Source organism: Tachyglossus aculeatus, assembly GCF_015852505.1.
Source record: "Tachyglossus aculeatus isolate mTacAcu1 chromosome 12 unlocalized genomic scaffold, mTacAcu1.pri SUPER_6_unloc_1, whole genome shotgun sequence".
NCBI classification, from domain to species: Eukaryota; Metazoa; Chordata; class Mammalia; order Monotremata; family Tachyglossidae; genus Tachyglossus; species Tachyglossus aculeatus.
The window spans coordinates 7,139,036-7,157,569 of record NW_024044828.1 but is presented as its reverse complement, the minus strand read 5'-3'; the positions used below and the strand labels follow the sequence as shown (position 1 = coordinate 7,157,569).

The 18,534-nt window shown below is 37.1% G+C and overlaps 1 protein-coding gene across 4 annotated transcripts in view; it reads left to right on the top strand.

Annotated features, from left to right (window-relative positions):
• Positions 1-18,534, top strand: part of CACNA2D1 (calcium voltage-gated channel auxiliary subunit alpha2delta 1) — a 441,193-nt gene that overhangs the window by 247,463 nt on the left and 175,196 nt on the right. For all 4 annotated transcript variants that reach the window (XM_038740942.1, XM_038740940.1, XM_038740941.1 and 1 more), the window contains exon 6: positions 8,325-8,454. In XM_038740942.1, the coding sequence (XP_038596870.1) occupies positions 8,325-8,454 (130 nt within the window). The remainder of the gene's footprint in view (positions 1-8,324; positions 8,455-18,534) is intronic.

Genomic DNA, 18,534 nt, shown 5'->3' with positions numbered 1-18,534 from the left:
GATAACAGCAGTAATAATAATAAGTCCCCCAAATTGATTGGACATTGACCTCGACCTCAGAGAATTTTGAAGTGGAGTATCTCAGATCAATTAATACATTTTTAGCATGTGCCTAATATGTGCAGAACATTGCACTAAATACTTGAAAGAGTACAGTAGTAGAAAGAGACACCTTTTCTTACAACAAGAAGATTGCAATGTAGCAGCGATGCTTTGAATATAGAGGAGATGTGGAAATATTATAGTTGATTTGGATTGGGAGGCAGGAAAGGCAGATTTAGAATTGTGTAAATGGAATGTCAGGCTTAAAGGTGGTTTGTTGTTCAAAAGTTGGCCCTTGATTTTTGATTTCCAAATAACCACAGTTATATTACTTTTTTGTGTACATGCTCCAAGGCAGAGAGTTCCCAAATGTCATTTTTTACATTGTGTTGGAAATCTTCATCACTCACTCAAAATGGCCTGTTCAGGATTTGAGAAGTATGTAGAATCCACATGAGGCCCTCCTGGAGCACACTATGAAATTGTTTTCAGCCCTGGATCCCTTCATCTTGACTCAGTATGAATTTCTTGAGCCACTCTTCAGCCCATAGTAATTGCTTGTGAGATTTTGTCCCTCTCATGGTGATGTGACTGTGATTACAGATATAGTCTGTAATTGTGCTGGAGAGGCTCTTGATCCATTATTGCAAATAAAGGCTCACCTGTCCTTCTGCTATGGAAATTAAAGGAGCACTGATTAAGCCATCCCATACTAACAAAGTAAGGTGGGAAACTGAGATCGGCTGGATAATAACAAGAAAATAAAACAGACTTTTAAAAACTTCCATTATCTAAGTTTCTGATATAAATATTTTCTGCTTTTTAAGATGAGCACATAGGTATTGGTTCAGTTATTCTGATAATTACCTAAGATATTCACAATGCTTTGACCAATGCTTAATGTGGAAAATCACACAACCCTGAGTGTTAGATTAATGTTAGATTAGATTAATCTGGTTAAGTTTCATGAAACTACAAGCAAAAATACTGAACATGTTCTTTCTTTCTTTTTCTTTTTCAGAATAATTCAGATTCATGGTGGCAAAATATTTCTAAGTTAAAAATCTTAATATAAACCACTGTTGCCTATGGTAGTCAAAATATGGAAAATTAAATTAGATCTCAGTAATCGGATGACGTGTTTATATATGTATGAGTAAGGATTGAAGTAGAAAAGGGATCTCTATCTCCCTCAGTGCTTAGCACAGCCCTCGGCACAGAGTAAAATCTTAAGAAATGCCAGTGATTATTATTATTATCATTATGTTTATTAATAATAATAATGGCATTTATTAAGCACTTACTATGTGCAAAGCACTGTTCTATGTGCTGGGGAGGATTCAAGGGGATCAGGTTGTCCCACGTGGGGCTCACAGTCTTCATCCCCATTTTACAGATGAGGTAACTGAGGCTCAGACAAGTGAAGTCACTTACCCAAAGTCACACAGCTGACAGGTGGCCGAGCAGGGATTTGAACCCATAAGTTCTGACTCCCAGGCCCATGCTCTTTCCACTGAGCCATGCTGCTTCTTCATTTTTTCTGATGGTACTTCATCAACTACATTGTATTAAAAATGATATGAAACAGCTTTGTTTAGTCATCTAAAATATACACATCATTTTCATCATGGAGCATTTAGCAAGCATTATAGTTATTTTGTTAATGTTCAGTTAATCAGTGGTATTTATTGAGTGCTTACTACATTTGCAAGGCACCTTACTAAGTGCTTAATGTTCAAATAAATAGGCTTAACTTCATTAATAATTACCTGATTATACTTAACATGTAATTCAATGCTAAAATTAAATTACTTTGTAAATGATCACTTCCCATTTTTAATTCAAAATGTTTTGCCTTATATTATTTACTAAAGCAAAACAAGTAGTTAAGCAATTGCCTTGTTGGAAATCATTCAATTTTTAACTGAACCAAAACATGACATAAGTAGTCCCTTTCACAGTCAACTCTCAATCCTTGGTTATTTCAGTTGAACTTCTATTATCTGAGGGAGTACCTTCCTCTTCCCTTTTCTCAGCCTGAAACATCACAAAGGGGCTTTTATGGTACTTAATAATAATAATTATAGAACTTGTTAAGTGCTTATCATGTGCCAAGCACTGTTCTAAACTCTGGGGTAGATTCAGGTTAGATTGACACAGTCCCTGTCCACATGGGGCTCACACTCAATGCCCATTTTACAGATGACATAATGGAAGCCCAGATAAGTTAAGCATCTTGCCCAAAGTCACACAGTAGACATGTGGCAGGGCTGAGATTAGAACCCAGGTCACTCTCACTCCCAGGCCCATGCTCTATCCACTAAGCTACTCTGCTTCCCAGGTTCCTGTAACCTTGGGTCTCCTCATTTTGCAAAAGTCATCTCCTCCTGCTCTGCACTGGGGTCCAAGCCTTCTTCCACTGAGGGTGGACTATGCTTAGAAAAACACACAGATGTCAGTGGTGACACTCTTTCAGGGAAAAGCTATCCACTGAGCTTATGGGGAATCGAGAAACTGTGGGGAAAGCAAGTACAAAATATATCCATTTGTGAAGCAGGGGATTGATTCTCTTAAGATTTAGACATAAGTGTCCAAATCTAGAATTTGCTTCTACACCAGTATAGTTTCCACTGGCCATTAAAACTGTGGGTTTTTTTTTTCCAATGGCAGGAGGTACTTCCACTGGATTTTCAAAATATATCCCCAGATTGTCAATTCTTTATTTTCATTTTGTACTTTCCAATTTCCCTAGCAACTGGAAACAGCCTCTATGTGGCATCTATGAACACATCATAGAACTTGTGAAATGTAAACTTTTGAATGATTATATTAATTTCCATTTGTGGGGTTTATACGTGTCATTGGAGGCTGCCCGTGCTTCTCAGCAACAGGAATATTGCAACAAGAGTAAAATAACATTAATCTTTCCTCTGCACACTTGATTTTTTAAAGCTATAGTAGAACAGTGATAAAATGTAATGCAGCAAGGAATAGTATCATTTGTACTTATTGAATCAATATTTCATATCTTGAAAAAACATTCTAAAATGAAGCTGCCAGACACTGAGATATGGAAATGGGATATGCTTTTTATTTCTAATTGTTACCAAGGCACTGGAATGGGCTCAGAAATAGATGACGTCTATTTTGGAAATCTTTAAAAACAGAATTGATACCTCTTTGGTAGTGGTTTGCTGTATTTCTGATAGGAATTGTGGAGAAGGGCAAGTTTTTAAATGCTTAATGCTATCTAATGCCAGTGGTTCAAATGAGATAATAATAATTACGGTATTTGTTAAGCACTTACTATGTGCCAGTCATTGCACTATCCTCTGGGGTAGATTCAAGCTAATCGGGCTGAACACAGTCCCTGTCCTGCATGGGGCTCACAGTCTTAATGAGATGGCATGTTCATTTGGAATTTTGTAACCATGAATTCAGTTTCATTTTGCATGTCCATCAGGCCCAGAATTTCAGTCTTCTAAATTAATTCTGAAGAATGGATTCTGCAGGGGTGGGGGTCAGAAGATAAGAGATGTGTAGATGGAGAGGTTCACCCAACCAGCTCACAAATTCTCTAGGAATTGTTGTCTTTAGCCTCAGTGATAGAATGATTCATGGGATGAACCTGGCAAAGCAATATCTGGTCCAAACTTTCTTCCCCCTTGTATAGTTTTTTTTCTGTGAGCAGCATGGCCAGGTTTCTGTGTTTTGCCTCATCTTTTTAAGCCACGCATGAACTCACAGCAGAATTTTCATCTCAGTGGTGTCCCATTTTTGAACACAAATGACAACTATATGTGTATATCCATGTATTTATGAAAAGGAAGCTGGGAAGTCTGGGACAAACAGGTGTAAAAAATGGGAAATGATCATACTAGGGAATAGGCACAGGCAAAGGTTAACAATTATATGTCTACGTTTCCATTTAAGTTCCACTTACATTAAGTTTTCCCTCTTAGAATGGAAACATGGAAAGGATTATGATACAGGGAATGGAAGTAGTATGGCTTAATTGATAGAGCACGGGCCCAGGAGTCAGAAGGTCATGGGTTCTAATACCGGATTCACCACTTGTTTATTGTGTGGCCTTGGGCAAGCCACTTCACTTCTCTGTGCCTCAGTTACTTCATCTGTAAAATGGGAATGAACAATATGAGCCCTGTGTGGGACATGGACTGTGTCCAACTGGATTTGCTTGTATCCACCCCAGCACTTATTACAGTGACTGGCACATAGTAAGCATTTAACAAATAACATTATTATTATTATTATTGTTGTTAATTGCTTACTGTGTAACTTTGAGCAAGTAAATTGTGCCTCAGTTTCCTCATCTGTACAGTAGGGATTTCAAAAATGCCATTAAAAAAATTAGAAAACACCAGAAATTGTGAGTATAGCACCTGCTATAGGGCAACAAGGTGCCATCTTATTTACAGTCAATACAGAAGGGTTAGTCAATCACATATCAACCTCTTTAACCAGCCACATGGCACAGCCAGGTATATTCCTCCTGTCTGAAGCACTATATTAAAATGTAAATGTGTGGAATGTGTCCTTCCTATCCCTATCCTGTTGTTCTCTCTAATGCACCTCCCTGCCCTTTCTGTTTACTATCTGGGGCAAGCAAACATGTTCTAAATCAGAGAAGCAAACTTCCTTTTTATAGCTAGATGGAAAGAGGGGGACAGCTGTTTTACCCCTTCTCTTCATTTTGTGGGTATGGCTTTGTCCAGTTGAATCACAGATGATGACCATTTGGAATTTCTAAGATAATGGTGTAATACTGTACACCTGTGAAGATCCTACAGATGCTGTTTGTTCATTCTTTTTGAGGTGCACCTGAAAAGTCGTCAATTGAATAAGCAGGTTTTGTGTTTTATTTTTGTTTTGTTTGTTTTGTCGTTTTTTTTTTTTTTTTTTTTTTTTGGCCAATCACTATCTTCATGCTACAAACAGATGCCTCTTTTGGTGTAAAAACAAAACAAAACTGAAAAAACAAAGCACAATTGTTTCTCACCTGCTCTTGGCTGGAATGACATAATACAAATGTATCCATAGTTAAGTTTTTTGTATCTAAATTTTAGTTGGCTTCAGACTTTTATGTTTCGCTTATCTATCTGCATTTGATTCATATCAACTTTTATTAGCATCCATTTTTTGTAGCCAAGATGGTATTACAGTAGAGAAATGAAAATTATTTTACCCAAAGGTTATGTTTTAAGGTGGCACTGTTTTGAAAGGAGAAATAAAAGGTACCAGCAGACAAGGCAGTACCACTCTGGTGATTCATTTTGGAGAAATGAGTGAGCTATTTTGCTGCCTGTGAGGACTGGCTAACAATGGAATTCAATAATGAAAGCAGAGTTTGAATAGATGGAAAATTAATCTTCGACCTCACTCTCCTATGGGGTTTTACTGTGCCATTATTGATCACACTGACGCTTTTGTCTCCAGAGACAAATTGGGAAAAATCAGATTTTAATTATTTTCACAGTTCCAATTGAGTTCTTTCACTGAATGTTAACTTCTTGGTTTATTTTAAAGCAGAACCGGTCTGCTTAGGAGACATGTAGCAATCAAAGATTCTTAATGCATGTAATGATAAGTGTTCATTACCTTATAGTTTAGTAAGCTTCATTATTTGTATCACAACTACCCATCAGTGTTACTGAATCAAATGTGGCCCTCAGATATATTTTGCATTTTTCAATGAAATTCTATTTTAGAAGAATGTTTATTGATTGAGATATTGGACAATAGGATGATTTTAACTCTCCCTTAGTAGGTGTACCTTTGTGCAGTTTGATTGGGTATGACCTCTATTGTCTTTGCACCTTTAGAAGATACTAAGGTGGTGGCCACGGATTGGAATTGTTGGAAGGCAAAATACTGGCTGGCAGCGGAGATAGGCGATACCTATGGAGTGTGTTTCTTCAGTGAAAGAGTATCTTCAGAGGGGGTTATAGTTCCTATAAAATCTGAAAGCTGGAGATATATGGGAGTCAACTGTTTCCTCACTTTCAGTTTCAAACTGCATTTAAGCATTCCCAGAAAGTGTTCTATTTGCCTTGGATTAAAAAAACAAGTCTCTAGAGAAAGTAATCTCATCACCTTCTGTAGTAACACACCCCATTTTCTCATTAGTTGAATAAAGCAGTCCTTCCTACTGTTTGTCCTTCAGTTAGGCTTGCAAAAAAATCCTTGTTTTTACCTTATCTTTAACAAAAATACCAGATTCCTTCCCAGTCATTTATAGCCCAGCCCCCATGGTTGGTGAAGGCTGAAATTAAGTTCCTCATGCCCACCAGCCATCCTGCCTATCCTAGTGTCCTTTCACACTTTTCCCATCTGCTCAGGATCATTTCACCAGCCTACTACTATTTCACATCCAGAACATCAGCAGAGCTCTGCCTTGACCTTCACCAGTCTGACTCCCACTACCTCCCCGATCCTTTTAAAGCTCTGATTAGCTACACAGCTAGCCATAATAGAGTTTGGGAATGCTAGGAATGCAATTGATTCCCCCCCCCCCCCCCCCCAACATACACACACCCACACGCTGAAACAGAAAAAAAAAAACCCTCTTTATTTCTCCTCTCCATTGTGAAAATGACCATCATTGGGAGACGTTTCCTTTATATCACTGTGCCCAAATGGCTATTTCTAATGCTGTAAGCTTCCAGAGCTGTTGCATGTACAGAGAAAAATATCAAATGTAGCATTAGTGTTCCCACTACTTTCAGTGGTCTTCCCCTGACTTACTCTTCTACTCCCGCCTGGAAACTGGGAACATCCCTGAGAACTCATAAGTAACCGTGAGTTGAGATCAGAGCTAGGCTGGGTGAGGGACGGATGAGAGAGGCTCAGGAATAAAAGTCTGCATTTGAAACTGTGAGGCTAGCCAGTTGTGCTTGAGGTCTCTTGGCAGGGGGCGTTTAAAGGTGACTTTAAAAATATTGTTCTTTCATTATGCCAGATTATCACTAGGTTGATGTTTTAATTTAACCTTCCCTTCAGACCTTCGAAGGTTTGAAGCAAATGAAAATTGTCTCGTGAAAAAAAGAAATCCTTCCAAAAAATGCTGGGGCTAATCCTTCACTATGTACCATGTTTTCAGGTTCAAAATGAAAAGATTAAATTGAATGTAATTTGGAAAATCAGATGGAAATGAGCATGTTTCCTTAATTGACTATATGGATTAAAATTATATACATACACATATGTATATAAAATATATATTTTCTGAAGCTTTATATATTTGAAGCTTCAGAAAAATCTAATATGGAAAGACAGAAACTTTAAATTAGGGAGAAAAAAGATCACCTTTCCCTAGTGGTGAGTCTGAAGTTAAACAAATAAAAATATAAATTCAGGTTATATGGAGTTGTCAGCAAAAGCTATGTGAATGGCTGAATAGCAGGGGGTTTTGTTGTGTCTTTTCAGTTTTATGAGAATTTTGAAGATATTGTCTTGAAGTAATGACAATTTTATTATTAGCTATTTTTAATAATGGCTTCTGGTAAGTCTTCATTCATTTAGAATTACTGGACATTATTTTGAGCAGAATTATGTTAGAAAATGGCTTATTATATGTGTAGTAACCTTTAAATAACATTTAAGCACAGAAAAATTCATAAGTTCTGGATCACAGAGAGCTGGGCTAGGCCAAATAGCAGCATTTCAGGGGACAGTGAGATCTTGCAAATAGTGAAGGGAAATATTGTAAATGAATATAATGTGGTAGAAACCGCAATGAACTTAGAAATGCACTGAAAGTCTATAGAAAATAAATTATTAAATAATTTAACATGGGGCATGTTTCCTTCACAAAGTCTGAATTGGAGAATAAAAACTAAAACAAGAGTCTTTAATCTTCCCTTTTGGTTAATTTCTGTATCATAAATGTGTGTGTGTTTGTGTGTTTGCGTGTGTGTTTTGTGTGATAAATTCTCTATTTGATAAATTCCCTACCTTTATCTATGATGTAATACACAGAAAATCTTTTGTTAAAAGTTTTTACAAACAGATAAAATTGGATCCACACTTACGGTTTACAATACAAAAAGACTCTGTAGGTAAAAATTAAAATTCTTAATCCTTCTTCATTTTTCAAATTCATCTCATTTTTAATCATGAATCTGTAAACTTCATATAACACAATACTCTTTGCCAACTTTCTCAAATATACAAGAGTATCTATGCACTACAACATGTAGATGTAATGAAATTGCTATTGCCATGAATTACACTGTTTTTCTCCGTCATCTCTCCCCATAAAGCCTGAAAAGAATGAGAGTGAGCCAGGCAGCCAGAGGATCAAGCCCGTGTTCGTTGAGGATGCTGTCTTCCGAAGACAAACATCATATCAACATGCTGCAGTCCATATCCCCACTGACATATATGAGGGCTGTAAGTAGAAAGATGTGAACCTACATTGGTTTATAATAATAGTGATGTTACTATACATCCCCTTCCTAACATGGAGCTATAATGTTGGCATGATGTCAGTTATATGCACTGGGAAAATCTCTTTAAATTTATTCTCATAAACAAGGTTTTTGTTTTGTTTTGTTTTACACCCATTACAGAGATGATTTGATTTCTGTGAGAAATAGGGTGGCTTTTGGTGGCTAGGTATTGAGAGAAGGATAACAGGGTTGCATCTGCACTCAAGAGATGTTCATTTAATGCACAAATTAATCAAAGTGCTCCCCTATTCTGTCTCTGGAGCCAAGAACACCACTAATAGTGCAAAACTTTAAAGATAGGCTGAAATGGTAATTAAAGGATCATATACACTCTATACACATATATACATACATATATATCATTCATTCAATCATATTTATTGGTACTTACTGTGTGCAGAGCAGCACTGTACTAAGTGCTTTTGTATATATGTATACATATATACATATATACACAAAGTAAAATCTACTTTGCTTTATAAGATTGCAAGGTAAAATATAACAATACAGAGAAACATATGGGAAATATAGATCTCCTTGAAAATTGAGATGCTGAGACAGAACTTTATGTATAAGTGGCTTTATTTTTTTATTTTTTTTTTAAGATTGCCCCCCAAATAGTACATTTCTTCATAAGCCTGGGTTTGTCTAAGCTGTTGATAAGGGAACCAAAACTATTTTGCAATGTAAATTGGGGAAGGAAGAGATCATTCAACCAAGAATGTACATACCAATATCTTCAGGCTTCAGAGGTTAACATATTATGAAGTGCTTCTTTTTTCTCCCAGTCATAAATATAATTCTTACAAGGACAGAGAGAGAGGAAAGAGTGAAAGGATTACTCATCAGCAGTTGATTGTTTCAACCCAGTATGAAAAAACAAATAGGATTACAAAGTCATTAATGGGAATTAGATGCGGGAAGAGTCCAAAATAAGCAGGATAAATGGATTAGAAGGTGTGATTTGATTTGACACTCACATCTGCCCACAGGAAGTAGAAGGTAGCCTATTCTAGTGCCAAACCTAATTTAATCCAAACTGCTCTTGACAGTTCTTTTTTAGATAGTTTCAGCCTGAGACAAAGATCAGAACCAAAAGCCTCTGAAGTACTCCTTAAGCATATACTCTTGAAGGGAAAAACATGTTGGGGTAAATCTAGGTCTTATCTCGGAGCAGAAGAGAAACATTTTTGGTAGCATATCCCTCAGTATTTGTTGAGAGCTCTTTTCAAACCGAGTCAGAAAAAGAAACAAGAATTCCCTAATTTGGAAAAGAGTAATTTTAATTTAGCAGTGTGATGTGAAATTCTCCCTCTGAATAAAAATTCAGAGTGAAACACAATAAGAAGATTGCAGATTTCAAGATGTTATTCAAGGCATGTGACACTCACACTTCTTCACCTACATAATTGAAGAGGAGAAGGAGGCAATGTCTCTGGAACCCTCTATTTAGTCCTATTTATCTTCATTCTGTATTCTTCTGTCCTGCTGAAATCTCATCAACACGAAAATGACCTGACTTGACCTGCAATCCTTCAAAATTCACAACCACATATGTGTGCCTGCATCTGTAAATGACACAGGAGTGAAATCTGAAATGTCAACAGGATCAGGAGAAATTCATAATTACTGATATTCTTCATGGGGTGCTTTTAACAACAGACACGGAGGATTATTCTGGGATTCTGACTTTAATAAATGTGAGAGTGCACATAAATTGAAGGATTTAAGTGAAGAAAACAACCACCTCTTTTGCTTAATTTAAGAGCTCCTGCAGTTGAGTCACTAAGCTCTTACTGATATTCTCATTTTCTAGCCTCTGGTAGATAATATTTTAATATCTTCTAAAATAAAATGTAATTAATTTTTGGTCACAGTTAAATTTATAGAATTTGAATCAAATATTAAATTGAAAACTAAGGGACTTTTTGAGAAGCCTCATGTGTCAATTCCCTAGATGTATTTTTGAAGTTATTTCATTAACAAATCAATACCATATAATACTTGTAAAAGAAATCTGTATCTCATGTTACCTGGATACAGGTTTTCTGTTTGAATGTTTCAGAACAATGAATTTGAGAAAAGAAAAACTTTCCTGATTTAAGGGGTAAACATAAAGACTATTTTTATTCTTTGAAGAATAGATCTTGAATCAATGTAAGTTTTCTGAACTATGAGTTCATTCACCTATTTCACCCTCAAAAATCCAGCATGTGTCAGTGAACAAAGTAGTCTGGGATTCAGAACTAGTTCTCCAGACAGTCTTGCCTTCTGCAGCCTTGTGAAATATGTGTAAATGGCATAATAATATCTTTAAGGGCTAAAGAGTACATCCTAAAGTTCATTGCAAATCCAGCAATTAAATTTCCCAAAGAAGTTTAGAAAAATTAAACTAAGGATTCTGTGTTTAGGTGCGCATATGTGTGAGAATATCTGCATTTTGTAGATGTCACGAATGCACTTTTGGGTTGCAACTCAGGAAAGACAATTAGAATTATTCTTTGGTGTAAACTTCTTATTTATAAACAACTGGTGAGCGTTTGCATTAGATAGGGAAAGTACCAGACATTTAATTTGTTATCAGATGTAAATGTGTGAGAAGACATTTTTTATTATTATTATTATCATCATTACATTTAAGTGCTATGTATCAAATGCTATTCTAAGTGCTGGGGTAGATAAAACATAATTAATTAGTTCAGACACAGCACCTGTCCCACAGAGGATTTATAGTTTAGGTAGGAGGGAGAACAGACACTCAATTCCCATTTTACAGATAAGGAAACATAGGCTATAAAGAATTAAAGTGACTTGCTCAAGGTAATACGGCAGCCATTTACACTACCATTTGGCAGTGTGGGCTTAGAACCCAGGTCCTCTGATTACCAAACGCATTCTCTTTCCATGTTACTCGTATTCTTTAGTGTGCCAAATTAGGATTTATTAGGAATCCAATAATGTTAGTTTGTGGTTTTGGTCAAAAAAGTTTTATTTTAAAAAATAAAAGTATTAGAGTGATACCATTGGAGTTTGAAATGCTTTGCCGTCCTGGTTTGGGGTGACAGGAGCTTTAGGGAGGATTTTGTAAAGTGGATCTAGAATACTGCTACAAAACAGTAAGATTGGAGTAGAGACACAGAAACATGAGTAGACCCATTGTTCCTTATCTAGTCTTAAAAGCAAATGCCCTTGTTTTCAAACTACATCTCCAAAAAAAGAGTTGTTAAGCATTGTTTTTATTTGTTTCATGATCCATGTTTTTGGAAAGTGAGAAAAATAATTAATTTGATATTAATAGTAATATTTTTGACAAATGAATAGCTATCTCATTAAATGTAAATTGATTTTGAAGTGTAAAAGAAAAGACCTGAGATCTGAAGCATTCAAAATCATTTGGATGCATTTGATTTGCAGGACATTTAGGTTATTGGAAATTTATGATTCACTGGGGTAGCCTGTCACATTTAATGCCAGAGATGTAACTTAAAGCCATGACTTTTCTGATTTAGAACTAACCAAGAAAGACTTTGTAAGGTAAAAATGTGCAAAGTTAGAAGTTAATAATCTATATGCCACAGCATTGATTTCTCCAGTATTTGCACACAATGCCTTTTTTCATGTTTGAAATACTTTCATCACTGAATATCAATGTTTCAGCATTAACAAATTAATATATTCATTAGAATGGAAACAATTCTTACAACATAAATATTGTAATGGTATCTCTATGGAGAGGATGTCTGTTCTGGCTCCAGTTAACATCATTAATGCTCCTTTCTTCAAAGCTCAATGCATTAAATATCAAGGTTTCCTTCTAGCTAGAATCTCATTCACTTTAAAATGTTGATGAATGTGACAAATATACACATTACATATTATGAAATTGTCAAGGGCGATGCATGTGTTTGGAACATTGTCATCTTTTTAAAATATCCCTAGACAGCAGTCAATATTTGGTGAAGAATTTTCTCTGGAGTATTTATTAATGTCTTAGATGGAGTTATCAGTTTCAAAATGATTCAATTACGCTCATGAAAGATTGAGTTTTTATACTAACCCAGCAGTTACGTAAAGGTGTACATGCCTCATCTTGCAGTCCCTTTATTAATGTAGAGCTAAAGTGAAATTTTTAAAAGTCTGAGCAAGAAAGGAATTTTTGGATTTCTTCCCTTTGTGGGTCCCTGTATGAAGAAACTCTAAGAACCTTAAGTGATTCCTGAAACATTGACTAGGTTAATGAGATTTCCAAATCACCCTTGCATCTTTGTTTTCTTTGGAGGGTTAAATAAGGTCCTCTAAATGTTTACCTGGGACCTCCCTACACCCTACCAAAAAGCTGAAACACGGGTGGATGCTGGGAGTCCTCCACAGATAATGGACTCTTGCCATATTTATGGGCTAAGGATAGTTTTACTGAATCTTAGGAAGACTGCTTAGGTACCACCCTAATTTCTTAGGCAACACCTCTCCCAGTAAAGACCGTGGAATCCCAGTTACCTATTATGCCTCTGTTCTGGAATCAGGGCCAATAGACCAGGGGCCTGGGAGTCAGAAGGGCCTGGTTTCTAATTCCAGCTCTGCCATTTGTATGCTGTGTGATCTTGAGCAAGTCACTTAACTTCTCTGTGCCTCAGTGACCCCATCTGTAAAATGGACTGTGAGCCCCACGTGGGACAGGGACTATGTCTAACCTGATTAGTGTGTATCTACCTTGGCGCTTAGAGCATTGCCTGATATCTAGTAAGAGCTTAGCAAATACCATTGTTGTTATTATTATTATTTAATAATTGCAGCCAATCTCCCTTAGGCAGCATTGGGTCGAAGTTCACCAAGAATGAAACTTTGTTCAGTTGTTGTCAGTGCTGTAGGTGCAGGAAGTCATCCTCAGTGATATGGACCTTAGGGATCAAAGCCGGTCAGGTTTTACACTAGACAATTTTCAGCCTGTTGGCCTGTTCACTGCCCTGTACTTTCATGGAACCGATTGCTTTTAGATCCAGTTTGATTATTCTCAGCACTCAGCCTTTCCCCGACCACCAAGATCTACCACTTACTGAGGTATCTGAGTTTACTTGAACCTGAGACAAGGAAGAAGTACAGCATTAGGAAGAAATATGAGTGAGGTGATAAATTAAGGATCTGCTTGAACTCTAGTGACTTGTTGAACATGCTAATCCAAACCAGATCCCAACTGAGCAAAACAGCTCAGTTTCCCACTAGCCCAAATGACAGTTTCCCACTAGCCCAAATGAAATTGAAAAGGAATAGATACAGGGGATGCTTTAAAGGAAAGGAAAAGGGATCTGTGACTCTCTCTGTTTTGTGCCAAGATGAGAATTGAATATGAATCAATCCTATTTACTGAATGCTTACTATGTACAGAGCACAGTACTAAATGCTTTTTAGCTTTGGAAGAGGAAAAATATTTAGCCACTCATGCTAGAACACATGCCACCTCAGTCTCAAAATGTTTCCTCCCATTTGCTGTATTCTGATTGTGTTCTTACTGTGCTTTGAAACCCCATTAACACAGACTGTTCTCCTAGCATTCATTTGACTGGCAAACCCCTCCCAACTCTTCTCCTAAATGGAAAAAGACTAAGCGTGTGATTGTGTTCGTAAGACGGGGGAAAATTGGACGTTGGATTTTATTTTCAATTAAGAAAAAGATTCCTGAACTATAAAGTATAATGAAAGCACTGTAGCAAGATGTAGGTAGTGTGAACCTCACCTTCTCTCTTTGTTTATTGAAAATGGGGAAAGTATAGACCCGAATTAGAAACTCTGATTTCAAGGTTTTACAAGTTACCCCATACAGACACCTAACATGTTAAAACTCTACAGTGTGTTGGAGCCTTTACATTTTGCTAAAACATTTGCTTTGAGTTTCACTGTCTTTGATTTTTGAAATGTTTAATTATAAGCATTAATCACCATGCGTTTAATATACAAGCCACTTTTTTTTACCTCAAAGCTGTTTTGAGCTTGATAATTTAGTATTTTCATGTCAAATTGGAATATTAAGTGAGTTTTTCAAATTAATATTCAGCTTTGAGTGTTGTGTGGGAAGATAATTTATCCTTAGTTAATTGGTCATTGCATATGCTCTATACTTTTCATATTGCATTCTTGTCTTGGAAGCGTCTAACCAATAAATGATGGAATTATATTCTGCTAAACCTCACTTCACTTTGACCCTGAAGGGATTTTTTGGCATCTAAAGTGAGAAGTGTATTAAACAATTTTATTCAAATTCCTACCACTTTGTATTGTGAAGTTTACATAGACTGATTGTGATACGGTTTAATTCCATTAATTTATATTGGAGTGTGCCGGATCCTTTTTTTAATTGATATGGAGAATGTAGATCGAAAGGGTTACAGTCTACTCTTCCAATACAGTAGCATGCCTATCACCGTATGTAATTATCCCTAATTTCCCCATAGTGGCTGCTAGAAAATTCTAGTATCAAGCCTTGTGGTGGACTTTCAGCTGTTTAGTTTCTCTGTTGCTTGATATATTTTCATTTTAAATTGGGAATTAATTTGCATACATCAGTTTAGGACATATTTTCTCCCAATCTGCTCATTTTTAATTAATTACATTAAATATCTTGCTGAATAAGATTAAAACATTAATAAAAATAGGACCATCCACATGTTCATCATATTCCAGAACATTAAATAATCTGAGTATTTCCCAAAGCCACAAGGGTTCAGGAAAATGGTTCATATTAGTGTACCTTAACGAGATTTGCTTTATTTTGCATGGATGGAAAAGAAAGAATTCAGAAGTGATTCCTAAGCAACTGGCAAAATAATTCTGCATTAATAGACTTACTCTAAAAAAACTAACATGGACATGCACAGTTCAAAGAAAATTATAGAAATTGAATTTGAGGGAAAAAAATTGACAATTAAATCTCACTCCTAAAATCCCCATAAGAGAATGCTTAATGTTGCCAGAGGAAAAGGAAGTTACTGTTGCACTGTCAGATCTATAATAATGAGGTTTAATACAGTCATGAGTCCATGATTTTACTATACTAAACACTGGGGTAGATACAAACTAATCAGGTTGACACAGTCACTGTCCCACATGGGGCTCAGAGTCTAAATCCCTATGTTGCAGATGAGGTCACTGAGGAACAGAGAAGTTTAAGTGACTTTGCCCAAGGTCACACATCAGAAGAGTGGTGGAGCCGGGATTAGAACCCAGGTCCTTCTGACTTCTGGCTCATGCTGCTCCTTGCAAGCCTGTGTAAGGGTATGCTGCCCTCTCATTAGCTGATGAGCTTCTGCCGAAGGGGCTCATGTTCATGTGTCCTGCTCCCATTATCTCTCCTGAGGGTTTGGTAGAGGGAGAGAGGGAACAAAGCCAGAGATGGTGTAAAGCCTGAAATTTTTCCAGAAAGTTTTGTAAATGAAAAACAGAACATGACTACTAATTTTCAGGTTTAAGTAAGCTTAGTTGCTGTACAAATGAGGGCTAGTAATAATAATAATAATAACATTTCTTAAGTGCTTACTATGTGCAAAGCACTGTTCTAAGCACTGGGGAGGTAACAAGGTGATCAGGTTGCCCCACTGGGGGCTCACAGTCTTAATGCCCATTTTACAGATGAGGTAACTGAGGCCCAGAGAAGTTAAGTGACTTGTCCAAAGTCACACAGCTGACAATTGGCGGAGCCGGGATTTGAACCCATGACCTCTGACTCCAAAGCCCAGGCTCTTTCCACTGGCTAGGCATCCATAGCTACTAAACACAGTTGATATTGATGATAAAGATTTATATAGGAAAAGGAGGGATTTCCATTCTACATTTGAATAGAGAGATGTAGCAGTTCTACTGGTTTCTTTTCCCCTCCTCTAATCCCTTCATATGAGAGTCGGGTTAATTCTGGGGTGAACCACCATGGAAAACCAAAATAATCCTGTGTGTATTGGGATTTAAAATAACTGCTACCTTTTCAGAGCCATGGATGTCATGCACAATTTCATAGGAATAAATACATTCTGTGCCAGTAGCCCAGCCTGAATTCCAAACCAGTTTCAGTGGTGGGTGTTTTCTTTTTTGCAATAAATACAGAAAGAACCATAGAGCACTGCGGCTAAATGAGCTGTTTTCAGGATTCTTTACCCACTTGGGCAGGGATGTCAGAGTTGAATAATCACAACAACCCAGCCTTCCTAACTTGCTAAAATTTGAGAAGGCAACACTGTTGCCGCTTCACTCTCTCCCTGCTCTGTTTTAGCCCTGTGGGACAGAAGCTCCAGATGGTGTGGGAGGTGCTCATTCTTGTGGTTTTGAATGTACAAAATGTAAGTAAAATAGCTAATGTCCTTTTTCTATAAGCAGTTTTCAAGGTATCATAAACATTATGATACTATTGCTTTTTACACAAATTAATTACAGCATAGCAGATATCTTGTAAAATGGGGGCTATGAGAGTTTTTGGGACACTAAATAAAATGAAAACAGTCCAAGTAAATTTCTGTGTAATTCCTTAGTCATTCTTTCCCAACACAAAGTACACTAGCAGGTTTCCATATTGGGTAAAGATAGGTGGATAAATATTTAGGATGAGGTTAACCATGGTACTAATCTACCATGTATTTGGGTAAGAGGAGAGTGAGTTAATCTCATGGAGGGATCTTCATAGATTTAGGTGAGTAGAGGGGAAACAGAGTCCTTCCTCCTACATTGAACAGAGGACTTTAAGTGTTAATAAGGCAGACATGCTGAATCAGGGCCTTTTAGTGAGCTTGGAAGCAGGATGAAGAGCAGGTACTCTCTTGTCTAATTGCCTCCATTTTGAAGGGAGGATGGGCCAGATAGTTATTCTACACTGATGATAATTCTGCAGTATTGTTTGTTACTCAAGTCAATAAATATTGAATCTGTATTTGTTGAGCACCCACGATGTGCCGAGCACTGGACCAAGCACTTGAGAAGGTACAATATAGTAGAAATTGAAGGCATGATAAAGAGCTGACTGTCTAGAAAGGAAGACAGACGTTAAAGTATAGATGAAGGAAATGGACGCACTAATGGCAGCAGACTCTAAAGATATGTACGTAAAGGCTTGGGGGCTGAGGGTGGAGTGAATATGAAGTGCTTAAGAGGAGCAGATCTGAGTGCTTAGATGACACTGGGAGGGTAGAGGAAATGAGGACTTTGTAAAGGAAAACCTCTTGGAAGAGATGTGCTTTTAGGAGGGCTTTTAAGGTGGGGCTGGGAGTAGTTTGATATGAAAAGAGAGGAAGTTCCAGATCAGAGCGAGGATGTGGTCAAGGATGTGAGAAGTGGGATAGACAAGATTGAGCTACAGAGTAGGTTGGTGTTAGAGGAGGAACTTTTGCGGGTTGGGTTATATTAGGAGATCAGCAAAGTGAGGTATAAGGGGGAGAGACGGTTGAGTGTCTTAAAGCAGATAGCAAACCACCAGATTAGCTGATTGGACTATTCAGTTCCTTTATACTTCCTTGCTTCTTTTCTTCTGAAAGTGTCCAGTTCCGTTTAACATTCTCCCGAAATAATTTTGATGCCAATTCTTAAACCAAGATTTTTTCCAGTTCTCATCCACAAATCAGTAATATAGATCACTCATGCAGGATAGATATTACATTGCCTAGTGTACAGAGCACTGGACTCAGCATGTGGGAGAAAACAACAGAGATTGGTCCCCATCCACAAGGGACTTATAGTCTAATGCGGGAGGCAGGCACCTGATAATTTAATGACAGAAAAGTGTTTAAATGTAGATAAACTGATATGTATAAAAGTGCCGTATGGAGTTGTGAGGACAAAAGCGCTGAGGTGATAATAGGAGGATGTATCATGAGGAGAAGAAAAAAATAATTGGGGAAAGTTTCCTGGTGGAAACTGTTCTGGTTTTAAGCCCTAGAGGGAGTTATGATGTAACAATGACACTCAAATAGATGCTGTTCCAGCAGAAATAAATGTTCACGGACCAGTCATACCTCCTGTTCCAGGCTTTTAGTGGGCAGTGCAGGGTTAG